The following is a 19,719-nucleotide window of genomic DNA, read 5'->3' on the forward strand; positions in this document are numbered from 1 at the left end:
TATTGTATATTACATATTGTAACGTTTAACGTTATGTAAAATTTTTATAATAATTATTAATATGATAATTTATAATATAACAAAATTAATTCAATATTTAAGTATGTATATTTATTAAGGATTACAATTCTTTTTTTCAGCCAGAACGCCTATGCTCTCCAACATGGGTATTGCATTTCCAAAATGGCAATTGTTTTGAATGCGCGACGCTTTTGGTAAGCTTATTATTGGGACAGAGCTACAATGCGTTTGTAGTGAGCGGATACGCATCGCGCGAGCAAGCTCTCTGCGACATGACCGGAAGGAGCTGCCCGTATTTGCCGGAGCGAGAACGCACGCCGCTACCGATCGAAATGCCTAAAATTGTCAAGTATCAGTTAAAAGCACCACCGGATTTTAGAAGCCGATTTCTCTTAGAGCTGGAAGAACGCGAAAGAAAAAAGATAGATGCCGAATTACGACAACAGGAAGAAGAACGAACGAGGATGATCGCTGTATGGATTTATTTTATTTAGTCAATTTGTTTTATGCGATAGCATAAACTCTCTTCATTAATAATAATTAATCGAATGGATTACTTATAATAAATATGCCACTTTATTCGATACGCAATGTATAAAATTAAAATTTAAAGATAAAAATTTTATTTTATTATAAGTATTGAAATTTCAAATTTTCTATCTCGGATTTTTTTATTAAATACGTTGATATATATATATATATATATATATATATATATATATATATATATATATATATATATTGATTCATATTGTTCGCTCGATTGTATCATTTTAGGAGTTTGAGCGTCCACGGCCAGATAAATATTTCGGTCACAGAATACACGCGTGGGTGATGATTCTGCCGGAAGATAAAGGCCCGAGAAATGGAGAAATCACCGAACCGATTTTTATCGAACCTGCCTCCGGAATGTATTACAATCCGACCGATGAAGACACCAACTTGTTATATCTGGGAGTCGAAAGTATTTGGAACGATCAGAATTATTGGGTTAATATGCAACCGCGCGGAAAGGGCTGCGTGGAGATTAATTGGGATTTGAGCAAAGTTGAATTCTGGGAGAATTTGCTACCTGGTGAACCGCTCGTTGTGCAGCAAGACACAGACGAGATCGAGAAAGATGTAAAGCAAGATAAGCATTTGGATATGCCGGCTTCATACGTGAATGAAATCCAAATTCACAGCTTAGGTATAAAAATGTCTCTTTTTTTAAGAGTCGACTCGAAATACATTACATATTACACGTTATTAGTGAGCGGATATATTGTACATCGCACATGTATCCATGTTTATTTATTTTCGACATTTTAATTTACATTTAATTTCAGAATTCAAAACGTTATTAAAGTATTGCGCAGTAAAATACCCAAATAATATTAATAATATAATATAATATAATTAATAACTTTAAGATATTAATGTCATTATATACATTGCTCTCTTAGATTTTGAGAGACGATATCCACGAGGCAGTAAAACGATATTTTACAAAAAGGCCAAAGTGGAGTTATATGCGCCGTATTTTCAGATGGATGGTTTGATACAACGAGTAACTGTTTATGAAGATTACGAATATAACATTCCTGTTCAATGTTACGAGAAGTATTTGGAGAGAAGCGACTGTCTTACGGAATCTAGGAAAGATCTCGATACGGATACTGTCACGGATTTCTTTGAGAAAGGTCGATCGGATCATTGTAAAGGTGAAATAATTTCGAGTAAAACTCTCATTACTATATGCGAGTTTCGTATTGATTTTTGTATTAACGTTAAGAAATATCAACAGCGAATCGTTATCTTGCATCTGATATTGCCTCAATAGACAACGAAAGAGCGATGGATTTTTACGATAATGTGCAATTTGATGGATTATCGCGCATCGAGATGGGTCCACTTTATTTGACTCAATATTACACAAATCGTGAAGATTTTCTTTATTATAGGTACAAATCTCGTTATTTCTGCAGCTATTACATATTTTCATCTCTGTTACATCAGTTCTCTTTAAATAAATGTCAAGGCATGCGTATTTTTTTTTCTGTTTTGTAAACTTTTACACATAAAAATGTAATGATATAAATATGTAATATTATTTCAACAGGCACGCTCAATTTTCGGTAGACAAAAATAATCTGGCGGATGGTATACATTTTCGACATATTTCAGTAATGTTGATGTTATAAAATCTTAAATTTATTACGCGATAAGTAAAAAATAGTCGACTCTTTTCATCTTGCAGAAAATCATTGAAAAATATCACAGGAACGAAGAAATCCCGGCTTGCCAGGATATAGCCGTTCGCGAATTCGCGATGATTGAGAACGAAATTCGTATTAAATTTCATTATGATAAAGATCGATGTTCCAGAGCTACTCGTACGTTCATAAAACCATCGATGGCAGATAGAGGAGATCGTTTGGCGTTTGATCCCGCAATGACTTATGGATACAATGTAAATTTTCTTTATAACAAAAATGTTGATAAAAAAATGACGATATAACTTAAATATCTTGCAGCCGGATCCAACTGCACCGCCGGAAAAAAATCTCGATCTATTTTATAATCTCGATAAGCATTTGAAAGATGAAGATCGTTCCATACTCTGTGTCAGGGATGCCGAAACCGAAATCATGGGATTCTTAAAGAGAAGGATCGATGAAAATTCAAATCCACAGCTCGAGATTTCGTTATTCGATAAAAATCGAATAGTCGAGACGACGTCGGCTGAATCGGAAATGGTACTCACCCACATCAATTATTTAATTTTTTTTTTTTTTTATTAATTGAAAGAGCTTTACGACGCTGCTTGTCTTCAGGATGCGATAAAGGGTCCAAGTCAGCGTGATGATGTCGCGCAAGAGATCGATCCATTGGGACCGTATTTAGCGCGAATAGGCAACCCGGCCTACATCAGTAAGGCAGAAGCGTACCTGTTGCGCGATGATTGTTTAAATGACTTTAAGCAATTGTCTATCGATAAAGCAAATTATATTCTACGTGTTATCGAAAAGCGCGCTGTGGAATTAGAAAAGATGCAAACTTTGTTGACACAGGTGCGAAGCTCTTAGAGTACTCTTTCTATTGATATCGTGTCGTACAATGTTATTCTGATTAATTTGTGCGATTATGGTGTGCAGTCTGTTGATTTACCGAAAGCGGAGGAGGATCAGATGCTAGCCAAGATAAACGAGATAAGCTTCAATTTGCACGTGCTTGAAACATATCTGAATTGGCATAGAGATCAAGCGCCGCGGAGATATAGAATATTGACGGATCGTTTGCGGCAAAATCCGCATCTCCAAGTACTTCAGAAAAATTAGAAAAAAAATATTGAGGAATTATACAGAAAAACGAATATGTAAGTATACATGTAAAGAATATTAACTTGCAGCAAAATTTCGTTTTTAACATGTTGCAAAAATCATACTCATTTTATATCATCAAGGAGGATACATATTGACATTGTAAAATATATTTACAATATATTTATTGAAAGGACCACGAGCCCATTTGACCAATGCATCGACCTGGAATAATTTTGAAAAATAAATGTAAAACAACTTGAATACGAGATAGTTCTCAATTCTGCGTTTCATTACCTTCATCATCAAACGTGGCCAGTGTGAATTTGCTAAGTTTATTTGTAAAGTTTCCAATAGGGGAAACTAGCGGATGATCCAACTGATCGTTGCTACCGTCGCTGTTGATAAACTGACGACGATAATCCTCGGCAAAGCCGGAAATGAGAGTGTCCATCATTGGCGCCTAAAGCATAAATCTCTATATTTTCATTTTGTAAAAATAATTATTAGATATTCTCGAATGTGTGACTTTTACCTGTTTTGAAAATACTTGCAGAATCTTATAGACTCGCGCTCCGTTCTCTCGCACCGGGAATTGTAGAAACAAGCAAGGCAAGCAATCTGGATTATTCTCGTCCGAGGGTTTTGCCATCTCCCAGCTCAGTTCCGAGTATTTCAACCCTAATAGCAAGCTCTGCGTAAATACATTTCAACATGTTATTCTATATATCATGTATATTGTATTTTATAAATATTCAGTTTGATATTGCACTTACGCACTGCATGTCATCGACTATATATACACCTGACGTATTAATCGCAACAAGGACCTGCATGTCGCGATTGGTGATCCACGACGCGAGACCTCTAACAGGTCGCTCGATTTGCCCTTGGAAGAAGGCCGCACCGTAACACGGTAAGTTCCAACAGAACTCGAGATATTTCTTGATTAACTTTTTGGGATTTGCGTTAGCGCTACCGTTATGATTCGGTATTCGCTTGTATTGTTCCAAAAGATGCGCCTCGGGTGCTCCTTTGCCGCCCACCAGTCCCAATCCGAGTCCCAATCCTAACAGGAGACTAGGAAAAGCGTGGTGATGGGGTAAAAATCGACCGCGGTGTCTTCGGAAAAACGCCAAGGTATGCGTTTGCGCGTTATAGGGCCCAAGTTCGATTCGAGCCTGTAACGCTCCTAAAGTGGCATAACGTGCGGGACCGTCACACGCGTATCGTCCTAAACAGAAGTTAAATTTATGTCTTATATAAAGAGAGGAATTATATAATTTTAATGGAAATTGTATAATTTAAATTTCTTTATAGAATATAACTTTCTACATATCTTTTATTTAATGTCATTCACCTTGTAGAACATTGTGTCTGGCTTCCGCATAGAGTAATTCAAGGACTTTAGCATCTTTGATTTGTTCCTCTTCTGCTCTGGACAAAAATATATTTCTACGAAAGTATAGCAAAGGTTCCTCGTCATCGGAATCTTCTACGTGAGAGCTATACTTGTTCACGAGATAATTCCACTTTGCAGCCAATTCTACAGGCTTATGTGTTGGACGTAATTGAACTTCCATCTGCGAAGAACATATCCATAGTGCAAAAACTGGTGTAGTGGTTACTAAAGAAAGTCTCAATAGACCCAGTTCTGCCTCCGATTGAACTATTGTAAATATCTGCTGTGCCGTCACATTTTGTTCAACTTCCATCGTCAGAAATACTCCCGTCATTAGATAAACAGCTATGCGTATCGTAGGTCTTCCTGTATTTGAGTATTGTGGCTGATTTGTCATTGTTTTATTCACTGCAAATAAAAGGAAAGAATTATAAGTATCGAAAAATATCAATTTTCATTTATAAATTTAGAAAAATTTATAAGTATTGTACATACAAGTAGATGAATGTCCTTCTGATTTGTAGTCATTTGTATAGCGACGCAGTGGTTGTCCTCTTTGAATTGAGCAATCATTTTGTTGCTCCATTTCCTTCAGTGTTTTTCTATCTTTCTCTTTTTACTTGCTACTTTAATTAATTATAAAATCTATTAAAACGCATAGTAATCAAAAAATGAATTAGAATTGTAAACATAAACATTGCGCTATAATGATCAAAATCCATATACTCACATTAATAATATTATTTTTGACTTAGTATTTTGCAATTAATACTGCTTACTATTTAGAGTATTACATATTGTTTATAATACGTTCCCAGTATTATAATCACGAAAATAAATAATTGTTCTTGCTGCTAACTCATTATTATATCCTAAGTACATCTCTCCTACATTATTAACGCGATGAACCGTGCTTATTAGTATCATTAGGGTCATACACATTATCAAAATATTTTTTAGTTTACCTATTTTTGTCTTACTTCGGTTTCAACGCGTGTTACTAAGCTCTGTCGCGCTGCCATCTGAACAGTGAAGCTGCAGCAATTTTATTGATTATTTGTACGTAGAGTGTATAGAGTGTATATCCCGAGATATCGTTCGTCTTTTTATCAAAATTAATATTTATATAGAAAATGAAATTATTAATCATTTAGTCTTATTAAAGCCATAAAATACTTTATTAATAAGAACTACTAATTATCATTTTTCACAATTCTACATTCATATAGTTTTATCATTACAGTGAAGAGATAGAACTTTTTCTACTTATTATTAGTTGAATAGCAGTTTTATCCAATTGTAGCATCTAGACTCGAGTCTTGTGTCATAAATGATTAAATTCTCTTAATTAGAAGTTTATATGAATTAACTAATTGGGGAAATACGTTGGTCCTAACCAGGACCAACAAGTCTCGTTTTTATCACAATGGGATATGATATAAATTCACATATATACAAAACTCAAATTTACTTTCTTTAATTATCATGTAGTTGCTTTATTCATTGAGCAACTCAGTTACCACGATTAACATTATATTTATATTATTCTTATAAAAATAGTATAAATAGAGTATAAACTAAAAATAATTTAAAGACTATATGACATTCGTTAAAGAGTCCTCAACTCTTGTAGTTTTCTTGTTGCCATATAATATTTTTAGATAGAATCAGAAATTTTGTCTTCTGCATAAATCATCCAATAATGCATGTGAAAAGTGTGTAGCTAAATGACATTCATAAAGTTAAAAAAATTGTTGTTTTATTGAAGTAATTAAACATTTTTATATATCTTATTTTAGATCTTTTATATCAGGTCGGCAACGTTCATCGGCATTTCGTCTATTTGTGTAGAGTAATACTGCTCGATATCTCGAAGAATCCTTATATCATCAGTTTTTACAAAGTTTATCGAGACACCTTTACGACCGAAACGACCCGATCGACCTATTCTATGAATGTATAATTCACGATTGTTAGGTAAATCATAATTAATTACGAGTGACACTTGCTGAACGTCGATACCTCTCGCCCAAACATCCGTTGTGATTAGCACGCGACTGTAAAAGAAAGAAGAAAAAAAAAAGAGAGAGAAATATCACAATATAATTACCTATACAAATATTATCTTAAAATGGTATATTTTTAAAGACTATAATCTTACCTTTGACCAGATCGGAATTCTTTCATTATGTTGTCTCGTTCCTTTTGAGGCATGTCTCCATGCATAGAGCATACAGTAAAGTTAGCTTCTCGCATCTTTTCTGTCAACCAATCTACTTTACGCTTGGTGTTACAGAAGATAACTGCTTGCGTTATCGTTAATGTGTCATACAAATCACAAAGTGTGTCAAATTTCCATTCTTCTCGTTCTACAGCGACAAAGAATTGTTTAATTCCTTCCAATGTCAATTCATCACTAGAAATGCAAAAAGTGTTAAAATACATTCATATTTAACAATATAAAAAAAAAAAAATGAAAAATTATTTACCGTTTGACGAGAATACGAATAGGATCCGTCATAAATTTACTGGTCATTTCAAGAATTTCATGTGGTAAAGTGGCTGAAACTAGAACCACTTGTGTCGCCGGTGGTAGATACCGGTATACATCGTAAATTTGCTCTTTGAAGCCTTTGTTCAACATTTCGTCGGATTCATCCAGCACTAACATTTTGATCGCTCTAGTTCTAAGTACCCGTCTCTTGATCATATCTATTAAAAATTCACAGAAATTTTATATAAATTTTATAATTCTGCCAAAGCCTGTATCATGTATACTTGATAAAAATAAAACATGATACCTACCAAATACTCTACCAGGTGTGCCGGATACAACATGTTGACCATAATCAAGCTTTCTAATATCTTCCCCAAGATTTGTGCCGCCGATACAAGCATGACATTGTACATTCATAAAGTCTCCTAATGCGAGAATCACTTTCTGAATCTGAGTTGCAAGTTCTCGAGTCGGCGACAAAACCAGAACTTGAGTTTCCCGTACTTGTGTATCCAATGATTGCAATATTGCAATTGAGAAAGTAGCAGTCTTGCCCGTACCAGATTGTGCTTGCGCTATCACATCTCTGCCCTTCATAATAGGTTTAATGGATCGTTGCTGAATAGCAGACGGTTTCTCGAAACCTATATAAAAATAAAAACAACTATTGCTCTTATGTATTTGAAACAATATCACAAACTATGCTTTACTGCGTTATAAATTTGTTAATATTAAAATGATAAAAAGAGAGACGACACATGTAGGGGAAACCTGATAAACTTTTGCAATATATATATATATATATATACATTAGAATTGCTAACGATTAGAATGGAAAATAATTTTAAGTTCATAGTCACCATTTTCATAAAACGGAATACGTATAATCATTTGAAAATTTATTTTTGTAATCTTATTAAAACTGATCAAAAAAAAAAAAAAATAAATAAATAAACCGCGAGAAGAATTCGAGGTTAGACATTGATATAACGAGCAAATAATTTCATACCGTATGCGTAGATCCCACGTAACAATTCGTCGCGGAGACCCATATTATCGAAGGTAGGAATAACTTCGACATCTTCGCTGGTTTCAAACTCGACATTTGATAAATCCTCTGTCTGCGCCACGCGACGTGATTTATCCGCCATTTTATCAGAGTTTTCTTCTCCACAAATGTTCACTGATGTAACGTAGTAACACGCGATCCTAACCGCGTTGCGATATAAAGAGGTTTTCTAAAAATTCTGCCTCCCGTTTTGTTTAATGAATTAGTCGTAATAATATCCGATAACACAGGTCAAAACGTTGAATGTAATTTATGGAATTTCCCTATGCGTACTTGGCGTCATCGCATGCATTTACGACTCAGTGATTGGCTGTTATTGTTATAGAAATTTTTGGAATCTTAAAAATTCTCTATCGGATAGCCAATCGATACGTCTGACAAACTCGTCGTAACTTTACATTGATTGGTCACATGATTGTATCAACGAAAGAGAAATGCGATGTTCGTAGGATGAAGTGAGAGTGAGAGAGAAAAGCGCGGTAGGAGTTCCCACCAGTGTTGTGAGACGGGCCGGGTTTTCTCGCGCATGCGCGGCCATGATAACCATTAGCAACGACGTATCAATCTGCAGTAATGACAAGATTATTGAATATTTTTTATTGTAACAGATATAAAAAATCAAAAAAGAAACCGATTAGCTAACGATAGTCTCTTCAATTTGTATAGTTTGGTTTAGTTTTTAAGCTCAAAATATTAACTGTACTTATTTCGAAATTGATTCAAGACATCTAGAATATATATGGAGAAAAATGCAAATCTGATAGTCTTTAATATTTCTTTGCTTATTTATTTTGCTTTTTTTCTTTACTTTTGCATAATAATTTTTAAATACAGAATTTCAGATATGTAGAGCCAATATTTTTTGCAAAATTATGTACGGGTGGTCAATGGCACACCTTTTTATCCATATATATACTTCATTGAAGCTACGTTCGCCGCGCATGCGCGAGAAAACCCGGCCCGTCTCACAACACTGAGCCCTGAGTTCCTACCGTGATTTTGTTGCGTTAGCGTTAACTCTCTTTTCTCTCTCCATTTTTTTAAATTATATATTAAAAAATATATGTATATTTTTAAGTAGAGTGGATACGCTTGTATATATTGCTCCTCGTTTTATATCGAGTAAGTGTACAAAAATTTTGATCGAGCGGTCATTTGTCGAAATAGTTGGTTATATTTACGAAGCATCAACTTTAATAAAAGATTTAGAATTTCTTCGTGTTTCTTCATTGAATTTCCATCCGCTGTAAGACTTGGTGCACACATGACGAGTGTTCATTATTTATTTCTGTTAAATGTAATCAAAGTTGTGTAAAATATAATCTTAATGCTTAGAGTTTTTACGTAAAGAATAATGAGTAAAGTCTGATAGAAATGGTCTAAACGAGTTGGAAATATTCATATTATTATTATTATTAAACAATTGCTTATAATGAAATTCATTTTTTTTTTATTTGTCTTACAGTTAGCACTAATTTAGAAAAAAATGATGCAAAATTAATTAAAATTCAATTCGGTATTTAATTGTAAATACTCATCAGATACAAAGGCGCTTCTAATAGGATGGAATCGAGGACTGAATTTAAGATAAAATCGCCGCCAAACGACGCAATTTCTGCAGTGGAATTTGGACCAAACTCTACACAATTCCTATTAGTATCATCATGGGACAGTACAGTACGATTATACGATATCCACGCAAATACGATAAGATTGAAATATAATGATGATTTACCAGTGTTCGATGTCGCATTTCAGGTATGTAAAAATTATTTCTCTCAATGGTAAATTTTTTTCATCACGAGATTGCTTGCAGGATGCTGTCCATGCATATAGCGGTGGGCTAGGAAAAACTTTAAAGATGTACGACATAAATAGTAATACAGGTATTATTATGTTCTTTTTCTTAATTTTGCTATTTATACATAATGTTACAATCCCATAATGATAACTTTGGCAAAAGTTATCATTATGGGATATATATTGATAGTTTTATGTATCCGCCAACAGAACCCAATACTTTGCTGCGAGTGGATATAATGCCATCACACAAGCCTCTTAATCAGAATTATATACTTATATAGTATATATACTACAGAATTATATACTTGTATTGACTAGATCCAAGTTTAGAACTTTCGATTACTAGCAACAGTTTTAACATAGAATTTTAACCATTTTTTCTTAAAATTGCGTACATGTAATGAAAATAATTATAGAATCAATAATGGGTACACATGACAAGCCAATCAGAAAAATAGAATATTGCGCGGCCGTAAACGCCATATTAACTGGCGGTTGGGATGCTGCGGTGAAACTATGGGATCCACGAACACCCACTTGCGTCGGTAGTTATTTGCAACCGGAAGTGGTTCTCGCTTTGTCCGTATGTGGTGACAAATTTGTTGTGGGAACAGCGAAACGGAAAGTTTGTATCTGGGATTTGAGAAATATGGCAGGCATGTTTCAAAGAAGAGAAAGCAGTCTAAAATATCAAACGCGCTGCATTAAAGGTTTTCCTAACGAGCAGGTGCGCATTTCTCTTTCGCAAACATTCTATATATTTTATTCAATTCTTACATATTTACATACAACTACTTATATTAAGCTCTTACCTTTTTTTTTCATATTAAATATTCTACTTAGGGATATGTATTAAGTAGCATAGAGGGTCGAGTTGCTGTCGAATATCTTGATACAATGCCAGAAGCTCAGAAGAAGAAGTACGCGTTCAAGTGTCATAGAATAAAAGAAAATAATGTTGAGCACATTTATCCAGTCAACGCCATTAGTTTTCACTCTGCATATAACACATTTGCTACTGGCGGTTCGGATGGTTATGTGAACATCTGGGACGGTTTTAACAAGAAACGTTTGTGCCAGTTCCATCGTTATAATGCCGGCGTAGCTGCGCTTAGTTTCAGTCATGATGGTTCTGTTCTCGCGATAGGAGTCTCGTATTTAAACGAAGCTGAAATTCCTCCGGGCGGTGGTGATGAACAAGAAATTTATATAAGATATGTCAATGATCAGGAAACTAAGCCAAAATAAAAACAGATATTGCACAAAAGAAGCATGATTATAAAAAGACTTATTAGACAGACGCGAATCTGTTCAATGTATATTCATTTGAAGCAAGAAAAGATGAAAATGGAGAGAAATGCATTGTGTAACAAATTGTAAATAAATATTTGATTATTAATTTATATACATTTCGATGCAAAAGATAATATGTCATGTTAAGATTTAAATTATTAGATTTAACAAAAAAAAATGCATTTATTAAAATATTTTTTGTTTTCAGTAAACAAATTAGATTTTGTGCCTATAAATTCTTTTGCTATTATTATCATATCCTATGATATTAGTACTTCTTTTTTAATATATTCAGTATGATCTCAATATTTTATATCTTTCTTTACCTTTTCCGTTACAAAAATACTGAAGTATTTATCTTAAATACTTCAATACTCTAAATACTCTTAAATACAGTAAACAATGATCTCTTTAATTTATCTTTAATTTATATGTATATACATAATTACATACACATACCATACATATATATATATATATATATAACTAATAAAAACATATATACGTTTATATAGATATATTAAATATTTGATACAATATAAATTATACTTTCTACTATATATAATAAAAAAGAATAAAAGTTTTTGTATTTTTAATAAGATCATAAAGATAAAAATATTTACTAAATAGCTTTTATTGACCAATACAATAATTGCAAACAACCTACCACATTTTAAGGATAAATAATTGATATTTTTTATAAATTAACTTTCACTCAAGAATCGATCCCTAGAAAACGAAATACGCATTATCAAAGAGATAGCAATTTGTTAATAAATTTGTTTCGGTATAAAAAGAGAAAACTTTTCGCCCATTGATCGTAAATATTTTTTCGATCGAAAAAAAATGCAGTTATTTACCTTTTTTACTTTTTATTGCAGCAATTTCATACTTCAACTTTCAACTTTCTAAAATAGTACAGCACTCTCCTCTCTTAGAAATATGTACAAAGTATTTAAAAATACTCAATTATGTAAGATACTTGGATGCAAATAAAGCATGTACAATCTTTCAGTCTTTAACGTTGAATCGTAACAAACTATTGTTGTTCAATAATTAATTGTAATATAGCAACGTAATATCATGCTAAACTTTTTTTATAATATTTCATCAAATTCTAAGCTTTATTGTCACACTATAGCAAATGCAGCCGTTTATTGAAGAAACATTTATTACTCATTACTACGTTGAAATGAACCAAAAACAAATTATGTTGCAAATATTATAATTAAATCATAATCGGAGTGTAGCAATTTATAGCTGTACAATGTATTTCGATATCTTGCACGATTGTTATCTTAAAGTTTCTTGAAAATTGAGTATTTTGACATCGAAAGTAAAGGGTGCTATATTCACGATTACACGATAATTTAGAATGCAAAAAGTATACTAATTTATATTTCATTTTTTTTTTTAAACTTCACAAGATGATTAAGGCAAGTCAAAAAACATATTTTCATATAATAGCCAAATCAACACGCAGTGCATATATTATAATTTCGTGTATTATATGCACATGTATATTTATTACATTTTTCTATTCAATGATTTCTATATAACATTCGGAATAACAATATATATACATAATATTTAACAATTTGTACTAATGATCTTTTCCCTGCTGCTTTTGGCGGAATGCCATAAAATAACAAAGTAATTAATTGTCCTATCATTATAATGCATCTATTACAATATATCTTCGTTCTTACTCTCAACGACATTTTTGTGCATAAGTTTTCCTTTTCTTTTCATCAAATTAATTTCAGATTTATACTTATTTGTCATTAAAATATATATAATCTATGTTAAATGATAAAATTATACAATTATTAATTGTTAATTATATACAATTAATAATTATAACATATGTGTGTGTTTTTATATTTATATACGATTACAATAATTACCTAAAAATTTAAAATTATAATTATATATTTATAATTATAATTACTAAATTATAATTAACAATTATTATTCCGTAACATTATAACGGCAGCTTTCCGATATTTATTCTATTATCTATTTGTTCTATGTATCGCTATCTTCACAAATGACTTTTCTTAGCGTGTCCCGTATTGTATCATGCGTAGCGAAGCTGATTCCAACTGCAATGGGACCTTTAACCCAATTCATGCTCAAGCCTTTGTAAAAAGCCATTATTCCTTCCTCCCTACAAAATGCAAAATTTTTCCAGACAAAATGCATAAATAAACAATATAATTCTGCATATATTATGCAATTGTATTTATTATAGAAGATAGCAAAATATATTGCATCTCATATCAATACATAAATGCATATAGCAGAATATATTGCATTTCATATAGATACATAAATGTATTATGTGTATTATATTACGAAAAGAAAATCATTATATAATTAAATATTCTTTCGTCTTTTTAAAAATTTTTAAAAGAGCTATTTAAATGTTTTGTTTTAGATGGCTCATCCTGTATACTTTTCTATTATATCTTGTTTCTATTGATAATTCATTCAATTACATGAAATAACAAAATATAATTACTATTTTATTATTACAGTATCTCTGATGCTATACTTACGTGTAAATCTTCGTGATAGTCGATGTAATCGTATGATAATGCTGACCCTTGATCGCCGATGTCTGCATTCTCCGCCGCACAATGTCCAGTGGGTAGCTGCTTGTCTGACCGACCATGCCAGCGATGCCACCGCAAATGAGTGAGGTCGAGAATCCCGGAATAGTCACCGTGTACACTGTTCATCGACACGTAGCCATCATCGAACATGAAGCACGCAGCACTTCGAAATACGCCGCCGGTCGGGCTTGTCTCGCGTCGCTATTAAAATAAGTACCGTCCCAATATCAGGGGAAACAGGGTGCCCCCGACGTGCCCCATCGGTACCCTGCTTTACGATCATATACAATAGCCACTCTCATTCGTATAACCCACGACTCTTTTTCTTTTCGCATGTATGTATGCGTGTGTGTATATATGTGATGAGTACAAGCACCGCCGCCGCCAGCGGGCGTCAACAGAATTTATCTGTATGAACAAATCGACTCACCGGTCAGTAAGTATCTCAACATGTCGTATGTGAAGAAGCTGCACCCGGCATACGGGATTGCGCCGAGAAGCGTAGCGGTGAAGCCACGATAATACGCGAGAATTCCTTCCTCTTTGTAGATTCGCGAGAATGCCTGCCGTAGAGTCTTATATTCGGCCTTCAGAGTCACCGCCATTCTCGCCCGCATCAGGTCCAACGGATAAGTCATGGTCTGCGATGTGACGCCTGCAAGGGCACCAGCCAAAAAACTCGCCCATGGCTTTTTCCTGTAAATGATTCACGATACAGAGAGATAAAATCTTCGCCAAATATCTTTTCTTGATTTATGTGGTTTGTTTGATGAATATATCTATTATGCATAGATTTTCTATTCGATACCTCTCCGCGCCGTTCACCCTCAGGATTCTCTTCCACTGTTCGTGTGCCGTAAACTGCACCGCAGAATATGGCACGATCCTAACCATGGTAGCGCTATTTCCACGCCATAAGCTGAGGAGACCTTCGGTACGCAACGCTTTGCTCAAGAAACCTATCGCCGCTCTGGCCGAATAGGGCTGCTTCGAGATCTGAAAATTGATCTTCGTGCGGTCTAACGGCGCTATCGTCGTCTTCGCCAGAGCGCCTGCTACCGCGCCAGATACTAAGCTCGTCCAGACTCTTTGAGTATTCGAAATCTCTTTTTCGCTGCATTTTTTCTGCTTGTTCTGTAATATAAAAATGTTTTTGTTAATATGTAAAGATTACCCCATAAATATGTATATATTGTATAATGATTATAATTCTAGGATATTATTTTACCATGCATGCAAATAATTTTAAAGTCTTTCTATGGCAAGCGAGTGACAAATGCTCGCGTTATTTATGAATCTGATATAATATTATATAATTTGCATATATAACGATATACATATGATTAAATAAGAATATTCAATTCCAGGTTTTCCCCATGTTTTTTCAGAAAGTCAACATCCTGTGTTATAACAAATACAGCTCGTTTCCAATGCGTTTTCTTACCGTGATGTCCATATCTTGCCTCTCCATTGGTGGAACCGATGTGGCAGACGATGTTGACGAGACGTGTTTTCCAGCGATCGGCAGCACAGCTACTTGAATGCAGTGTTCGAGAACCGCTTGACCACCGGGATCGCCAGGACGGGTCGCATGGCCACTCATCTCCGGTGCACTTTGTTACTCCGTTACCGATGATCTCTCATATAGATCGTCGTCTCACTTTTCGTATCGTTGACGTACGTGAACCAGGACAAAATAAGCACTGCAAACGTATCGCTTATTTTATGGAGGCTCTTAAATAGCAAAGATAACGAAATATTTTCAAATTTTTATATGTCGGTTTAATATCCTAGAAAGAATTAAAAATTAAAGAATGTAGATATTCTAACTTTCTTTCACGATTTTTGACGCTTTTCTTCTTATCTCTTTTATATTTCCTTACCAATAATCAATCCAAAACTAATAATTTTTATTTGTAAGCTTGTAACATCATCTATCTATGTTCTATTGTATGTCATGGTATCTATGATACTAAATGCAATAACTTATTATTGTGTGAGATTAGTGAGATATAAAGTATATATCGTTTGATAAGGAATAGAATTTACATAAAAACAAAATGACTGACAATGAGTTGCATTACATAAAAAAAAAAAAAAAAGATGAGTTGGAATAAGAAACAAATGCAGAGTATTTGGTGTTATCGTTTACTGATACTGGATAGATAATGCTGACGTCAATGAGCTCAAAATACATGTAACTGTAACAGATTTGCGATCTAGAAGCTATAAAGTCTAAGTGACGATAATATAAGTGCCAATTACTTTAAATCCATATACGATATACTCTCATCTGAAAATATTTCCAAAACAAAACAATAAGAGACTTGTTCGATTTTAGGATTTTTTTGATATTATTTTTCTCGTATCATTATTATATTGGCTGTTGAATCTAAAAGTCTAAATGATAAAAATTATATACGAGCGTTTTCTCTTACATATTGTACATAGTCAGATGCAGTAATCAAAGATATAAAGATGTCAAGATTATTTTTTATTTTTCTGAGACCAGAAAAAAAAAAGATAAATATTGATAAATACAAAAGTTTTTATTTATTTATTTATTTATTTTCTAAAAGGGGCTGTTACGCCAAATGTGAAATAATAGCCAAGAAATCTATAATATCTTGCTTGTAACATTTTTCTGAAAATAGATATCAATATATAAACGATTGCAATAATATTTTTCCTCATTCTTGAAAAATCTTCTTCCGACTTTCGGACAAGTTTGCCTAACTTCTTTAATCATTCCAAGCTTTATATTCCTTTCTCCTTGCGCGCGTTCTTATCGCTCGTCATGTGGTACGATAATTGTACGTATGAAAAGATATAAATACACTCATAAATGATTGTTTACGCGACAAATATGACTGTCAGAACACATTATTGTGTACTAATCTTTAAAGAGGAACGTATCGCTATTATAACAGATTATCTCATAACTCGGTATATGTATTGTTTTTCGGAGAAAGAACTACATTTGATAGAGTACGAATTGTTCGAAAAAAAAATGACATTTTTTTCGAGTTATTCGAAAGGGCAAACTATATAATTTCAAATTTACGCCGCGTAACACTTGACGGATAAATTTGCTTTATAAGTGGATCAACTCATTGGAGTATCTTTAGAAATTTATTAGGTGTACAACTTTGCTTCCGCCGTTTTTTTTTCCGAAATTCGAGGCTTTATTGTAAAAAACTGGTTATACATTTATGATTCAAAGTATTGTCCACTCCCAATGATCGTGCCAATTCTTTTTCACTTTGACTCGAGTCTTCATTAAGTAATATGCCTCCAATTCTGTATCTTCGAAAATCTTCTCTCTTCCACCGCTATGCCGCGCTTCGACGTGAAAATCACCGTTCTTGAAGCGTTGAAACCACTCGCGACACGTTCTTTCGCTAATAGCGGCTTCACCATAAGTATTTGAGAGCATTCGATGAGCCTCGGCCGCAGATTTCTTCATATTGAAGTAGAAAATTAAAACCTCCCGCAAATGACGAGAATTTGGCTCGTAAACTGACATTTTCAATCGAGAATAACTTTATGACGCGGACACAAATCGACTAATGTTTCTATGGGGTTATGTTGACAGATGCCCAAGTTTATCGCATGACGTCTATGATTTATTTATTTCGACCGCTACTTACCGCTAAAGCCATCTATAGGAAAACGGCGGAAGCAAAGTTGTACACCTAATATGATATCAACATCCTGCTCTCTTGTAATCCAAAAGAAGATTTATCTCGAATCCAAATATATATCTTCAGTCGAAGATATCTTCGCGAGTCTATGAAAATTGTATTCAATTCTCAGAGCGATCTCAATCCATTATAAAATATTATAAAACATGATGCCCCCTCCCCCTCTTCCACCCCCCCCCCCCCCCCCGAAAATAACATCGTCGATCTTATGTAATGTTATCGATCTATATAAGAATCTGCGAACAAGGCGAGAAAACATGCACGATTGATGAGAAAGAAGCGCATTATATAATTATATAATTACGTTGTTGGAGCACGTGACAAACAAGTTACGGGTGCGTAAATGCGTGTCGATCACGCTGTCATACTGGACATCGTACACAGATTCTTCATTCGTATAGCCTTCAAATTTAATTGACGCTGCAAATTCAAAGTTTACATTTGATCAATGATACGAGAAGTTTAGTTTAATTATTTTAATATTCTCTTTATTAATATGACGGAATAATCATCGATAAATTTAATCGAGCAATTTATATTTCATTGAGAAAAAATAATTGGACCAATCGAAATTCTAAAAATAACTTCGTCGAAAGTATTATAAAGGTCAATATCACGTCACTCTAACAATACAATAATTTATTTAAATCTAACTCGATTCTCGTTTTCTCGAATCTACGTTACATTGCTTGAAAAAAAAATTAATTTACGTCCAGTTAAAAAGCGACAGGGAATCGCTTAGTAATTGGAGAAGAAACACGAGTGATCGAATGACATTGCAAAATTGTCTAAGAAACTTTTTCCATTTCGGACGCCCTTTGGACTTTTGTTGTTTAAGAAACGTCATAATCAAGATGTCGAGTGATTGCGAGAGATCGCCTTAAAGGTCAATCGTGACATTCTCAGGTCGGATGATTGATAAGAATTTTTTGCTTCTTTATTTATAGCTCTTGTTCACGTTGATTTGAGGAACGACGAGAAATCTCCGAGTAAAGTGCGTCGACGCGCGTAGAACGACAATATACGTATATATATATATATACGAAAAAAAAAAGATCGGATATTATTAGCGTTTTTTTTCCTCGTCAATCGATATCATTTAACGAGAATTCAATAACCAATAATATGGTAAGCAAACCAACCTTGTTGTCTGTAATCCTGAATGATAACGTTGTCTCGAAACAAATCACGTTGCATTCCCAAACCCTACCACGTCCGCGACAGTCTGCAAACTGTGGGCAGTGTTGTTCTCGGGGACGCTTTTTTCGCGCATGCGCAGCGCAGCGGTAGAGAAATCCAGCGACGGCGTATATAGTTAGTATGTAGTGTGCGCAAAAGGTCAATTAGGCGCGAAAGTTTTGGCGGGTTCCAAAGGAGGTTAAGCATAGGCTAGGTAAATAATAATAAATAGATATTATTTTTTTATTAGTATGGAGGATAAAAACAAAAAAGGAGCCATTAAGAAAGAAAGACGTTTTGTTAATGCGTGGCTAGATGAAGATAATTTTAAAGGATGGTTGGCTCCCCATCCAACTGAAAATAAAGCTTTTTGCAATTTATGCAATACTACCATCAGATGTAGCGAAACAAATTTAATACGGCATTCGCAAAGGGCCAAACATATAGAACAAGTAAATCTTCAAAGCCCCGATCATAATAATAACAATGGTCTGCATAGTGATAAAGTTAAACGCGCGGAAATAAAATTAGCAGCATTTTTTTCGGAACATAATATTGCTTTTTATATTGCGGATCATTTAATTCCTTTATTTTTAACATTATCTCAATAGAGGTTCCATAGCACCCTTTTTCTTATAAACGTGACACATACCTAAAGATCACATTTAATGCGCATGCGCGAAAAAAGCGTCTCCCAAGAGCAACACTGACTGTGGGTTCGAAACTCCCACGATTCAGTGTCAACGCGTGCGAGCGCATGCGCGACGATAGTAAAAGTAGCCCATATCGGATTGGCTGTTGTCGCAAAAATTCTAGAGATTCTAGGAATTC

At 33.9% G+C, this 19,719-nt stretch overlaps 5 protein-coding genes across 8 annotated transcripts; 2 read left to right on the forward strand and 3 right to left on the reverse strand.

Annotated features, from left to right (window-relative positions):
• Positions 1 to 217: 217 nt before the first annotated feature.
• Positions 218 to 3,665, forward strand: LOC138937292 (dynein regulatory complex subunit 7). Its single transcript, XM_070303419.1, has 10 exons — positions 218 to 494; positions 799 to 1,210; positions 1,467 to 1,724; positions 1,808 to 1,964; positions 2,123 to 2,186; positions 2,261 to 2,473; positions 2,538 to 2,759; positions 2,838 to 3,074; positions 3,159 to 3,379; positions 3,467 to 3,665. Exons 1-9 carry the CDS (start codon positions 294 to 296, stop codon positions 3,339 to 3,341), a joined length of 1,947 nt encoding a protein of 648 aa, XP_070159520.1. The 5' UTR covers positions 218 to 293; the 3' UTR covers positions 3,342 to 3,379; positions 3,467 to 3,665.
• Positions 3,434 to 5,761, reverse strand: Bili (FERM domain-containing protein 8 Bili). Of its 3 annotated transcripts, none has more exons than XM_070303423.1 (7): positions 5,456 to 5,761; positions 5,221 to 5,348; positions 4,684 to 5,133; positions 4,100 to 4,557; positions 3,859 to 4,017; positions 3,621 to 3,786; positions 3,434 to 3,548 (listed from the first exon to the last, which is right to left on the reverse strand). In XM_070303423.1, the coding sequence occupies exons 2-7, from the start codon at positions 5,309 to 5,311 to the stop codon at positions 3,508 to 3,510; spliced, it is 1,365 nt and encodes a 454-aa protein (XP_070159524.1). In that variant the 5' UTR covers positions 5,312 to 5,348; positions 5,456 to 5,761; the 3' UTR covers positions 3,434 to 3,507. The 3 variants fall into 3 exon arrangements, with proteins under 3 accessions (XP_070159524.1, XP_070159523.1, XP_070159522.1); XM_070303422.1 differs by having other exon boundaries at positions 5,221 to 5,351; XM_070303421.1 differs by having other exon boundaries at positions 5,221 to 5,370.
• A 701-nt stretch (positions 5,762 to 6,462) lies between these two features.
• On the reverse strand, positions 6,463 to 8,544 carry LOC138936772 (eukaryotic initiation factor 4A-III). Its single transcript, XM_070302411.1, has 5 exons — positions 8,232 to 8,544; positions 7,531 to 7,866; positions 7,215 to 7,437; positions 6,887 to 7,141; positions 6,463 to 6,782 (listed from the first exon to the last, which is right to left on the reverse strand). Exons 1-5 carry the CDS (start codon positions 8,371 to 8,373, stop codon positions 6,530 to 6,532), a joined length of 1,209 nt encoding a protein of 402 aa, XP_070158512.1. The 5' UTR covers positions 8,374 to 8,544; the 3' UTR covers positions 6,463 to 6,529.
• A 717-nt stretch (positions 8,545 to 9,261) lies between these two features.
• On the forward strand, positions 9,262 to 11,499 carry Bub3 (mitotic checkpoint protein Bub3). Its single transcript, XM_070302633.1, has 5 exons — positions 9,262 to 9,413; positions 9,833 to 10,049; positions 10,108 to 10,177; positions 10,511 to 10,821; positions 10,938 to 11,499. The coding sequence occupies exons 2-5, from the start codon at positions 9,855 to 9,857 to the stop codon at positions 11,340 to 11,342; spliced, it is 981 nt and encodes a 326-aa protein (XP_070158734.1). The 5' UTR covers positions 9,262 to 9,413; positions 9,833 to 9,854; the 3' UTR covers positions 11,343 to 11,499.
• A 519-nt stretch (positions 11,500 to 12,018) lies between these two features.
• Positions 12,019 to 18,955, reverse strand: Dpcoac (dephosphocoenzyme A carrier). 2 transcript variants are annotated; one of them, XM_070302865.1, is made up of 7 exons: positions 18,852 to 18,955; positions 18,014 to 18,129; positions 15,450 to 15,708; positions 14,814 to 15,139; positions 14,436 to 14,701; positions 13,949 to 14,123; positions 12,019 to 13,557 (listed from the first exon to the last, which is right to left on the reverse strand). In XM_070302865.1, the coding sequence occupies exons 3-7, from the start codon at positions 15,606 to 15,608 to the stop codon at positions 13,416 to 13,418; spliced, it is 1,068 nt and encodes a 355-aa protein (XP_070158966.1). In that variant the 5' UTR covers positions 15,609 to 15,708; positions 18,014 to 18,129; positions 18,852 to 18,955; the 3' UTR covers positions 12,019 to 13,415. The 2 variants fall into 2 exon arrangements, with proteins under 2 accessions (XP_070158966.1, XP_070158967.1); XM_070302866.1 differs by lacking the exon at positions 18,014 to 18,129 and having other exon boundaries at positions 18,852 to 18,953.
• Between the last annotated feature and the right edge of the window lie 764 nt (positions 18,956 to 19,719).

Source organism: Polyergus mexicanus, unplaced genomic scaffold (assembly GCF_030449975.1).
Source record: "Polyergus mexicanus isolate NDT 795.1 unplaced genomic scaffold, iyPolMexi1.0 SCAF_10, whole genome shotgun sequence".
Taxonomy (NCBI): Eukaryota; Metazoa; Arthropoda; class Insecta; order Hymenoptera; family Formicidae; genus Polyergus; species Polyergus mexicanus.

Bases quoted from the DNA above. Each gene is read 5' to 3' on its own strand.
- Bili (XM_070303423.1), bottom strand. From the start codon at position 5,311: ATGGAGCAACAAAATGATTGCTCAATTCAAAGAGGACAACCACTGCGT. The intron at 4,018-4,099 runs GTAAGTGCAATA...GTATTTACGCAG, and splicing joins TAGTCGATGACATGCAGTGC to AGCTTGCTATTAGGGTTGAA. The intron at 3,787-3,858 runs GTAAAAGTCACA...TTTATGCTTTAG, and splicing joins TGCAAGTATTTTCAAAACAG to GCGCCAATGATGGACACTCT.
- Bub3 (XM_070302633.1), top strand. From the start codon at position 9,855: ATGGAATCGAGGACTGAATTTAAGATAAAATCGCCGCCAAACGACGCA. The intron at 10,050-10,107 runs GTATGTAAAAAT...GATTGCTTGCAG, and splicing joins TGTTCGATGTCGCATTTCAG to GATGCTGTCCATGCATATAG. The intron at 10,178-10,510 runs GTATTATTATGT...AAATAATTATAG, and splicing joins CGACATAAATAGTAATACAG to AATCAATAATGGGTACACAT.
- LOC138937292 (XM_070303419.1), top strand. From the start codon at position 294: ATGACCGGAAGGAGCTGCCCGTATTTGCCGGAGCGAGAACGCACGCCG. The intron at 495-798 runs GTATGGATTTAT...GTATCATTTTAG, and splicing joins AACGAACGAGGATGATCGCT to GAGTTTGAGCGTCCACGGCC. The intron at 2,760-2,837 runs GTACTCACCCAC...GCTTGTCTTCAG, and splicing joins CGTCGGCTGAATCGGAAATG to GATGCGATAAAGGGTCCAAG.
- LOC138936772 (XM_070302411.1), bottom strand. From the start codon at position 8,373: ATGGCGGATAAATCACGTCGCGTGGCGCAGACAGAGGATTTATCAAAT. The intron at 7,438-7,530 runs GTAGGTATCATG...AATTTTTAATAG, and splicing joins CACACCTGGTAGAGTATTTG to ATATGATCAAGAGACGGGTA. The intron at 6,783-6,886 runs GTAAGATTATAG...TTTCTTTTACAG, and splicing joins GAATTCCGATCTGGTCAAAG to TCGCGTGCTAATCACAACGG.
- Dpcoac (XM_070302865.1), bottom strand. From the start codon at position 15,608: ATGAGTGGCCATGCGACCCGTCCTGGCGATCCCGGTGGTCAAGCGGTT. The intron at 14,124-14,435 runs GTGAGTCGATTT...GTCGATGAACAG, and splicing joins GTTGAGATACTTACTGACCG to TGTACACGGTGACTATTCCG. The intron at 13,558-13,948 runs GTAAGTATAGCA...TGCATTTTGTAG, and splicing joins ACTATCACGAAGATTTACAC to GGAGGAAGGAATAATGGCTT.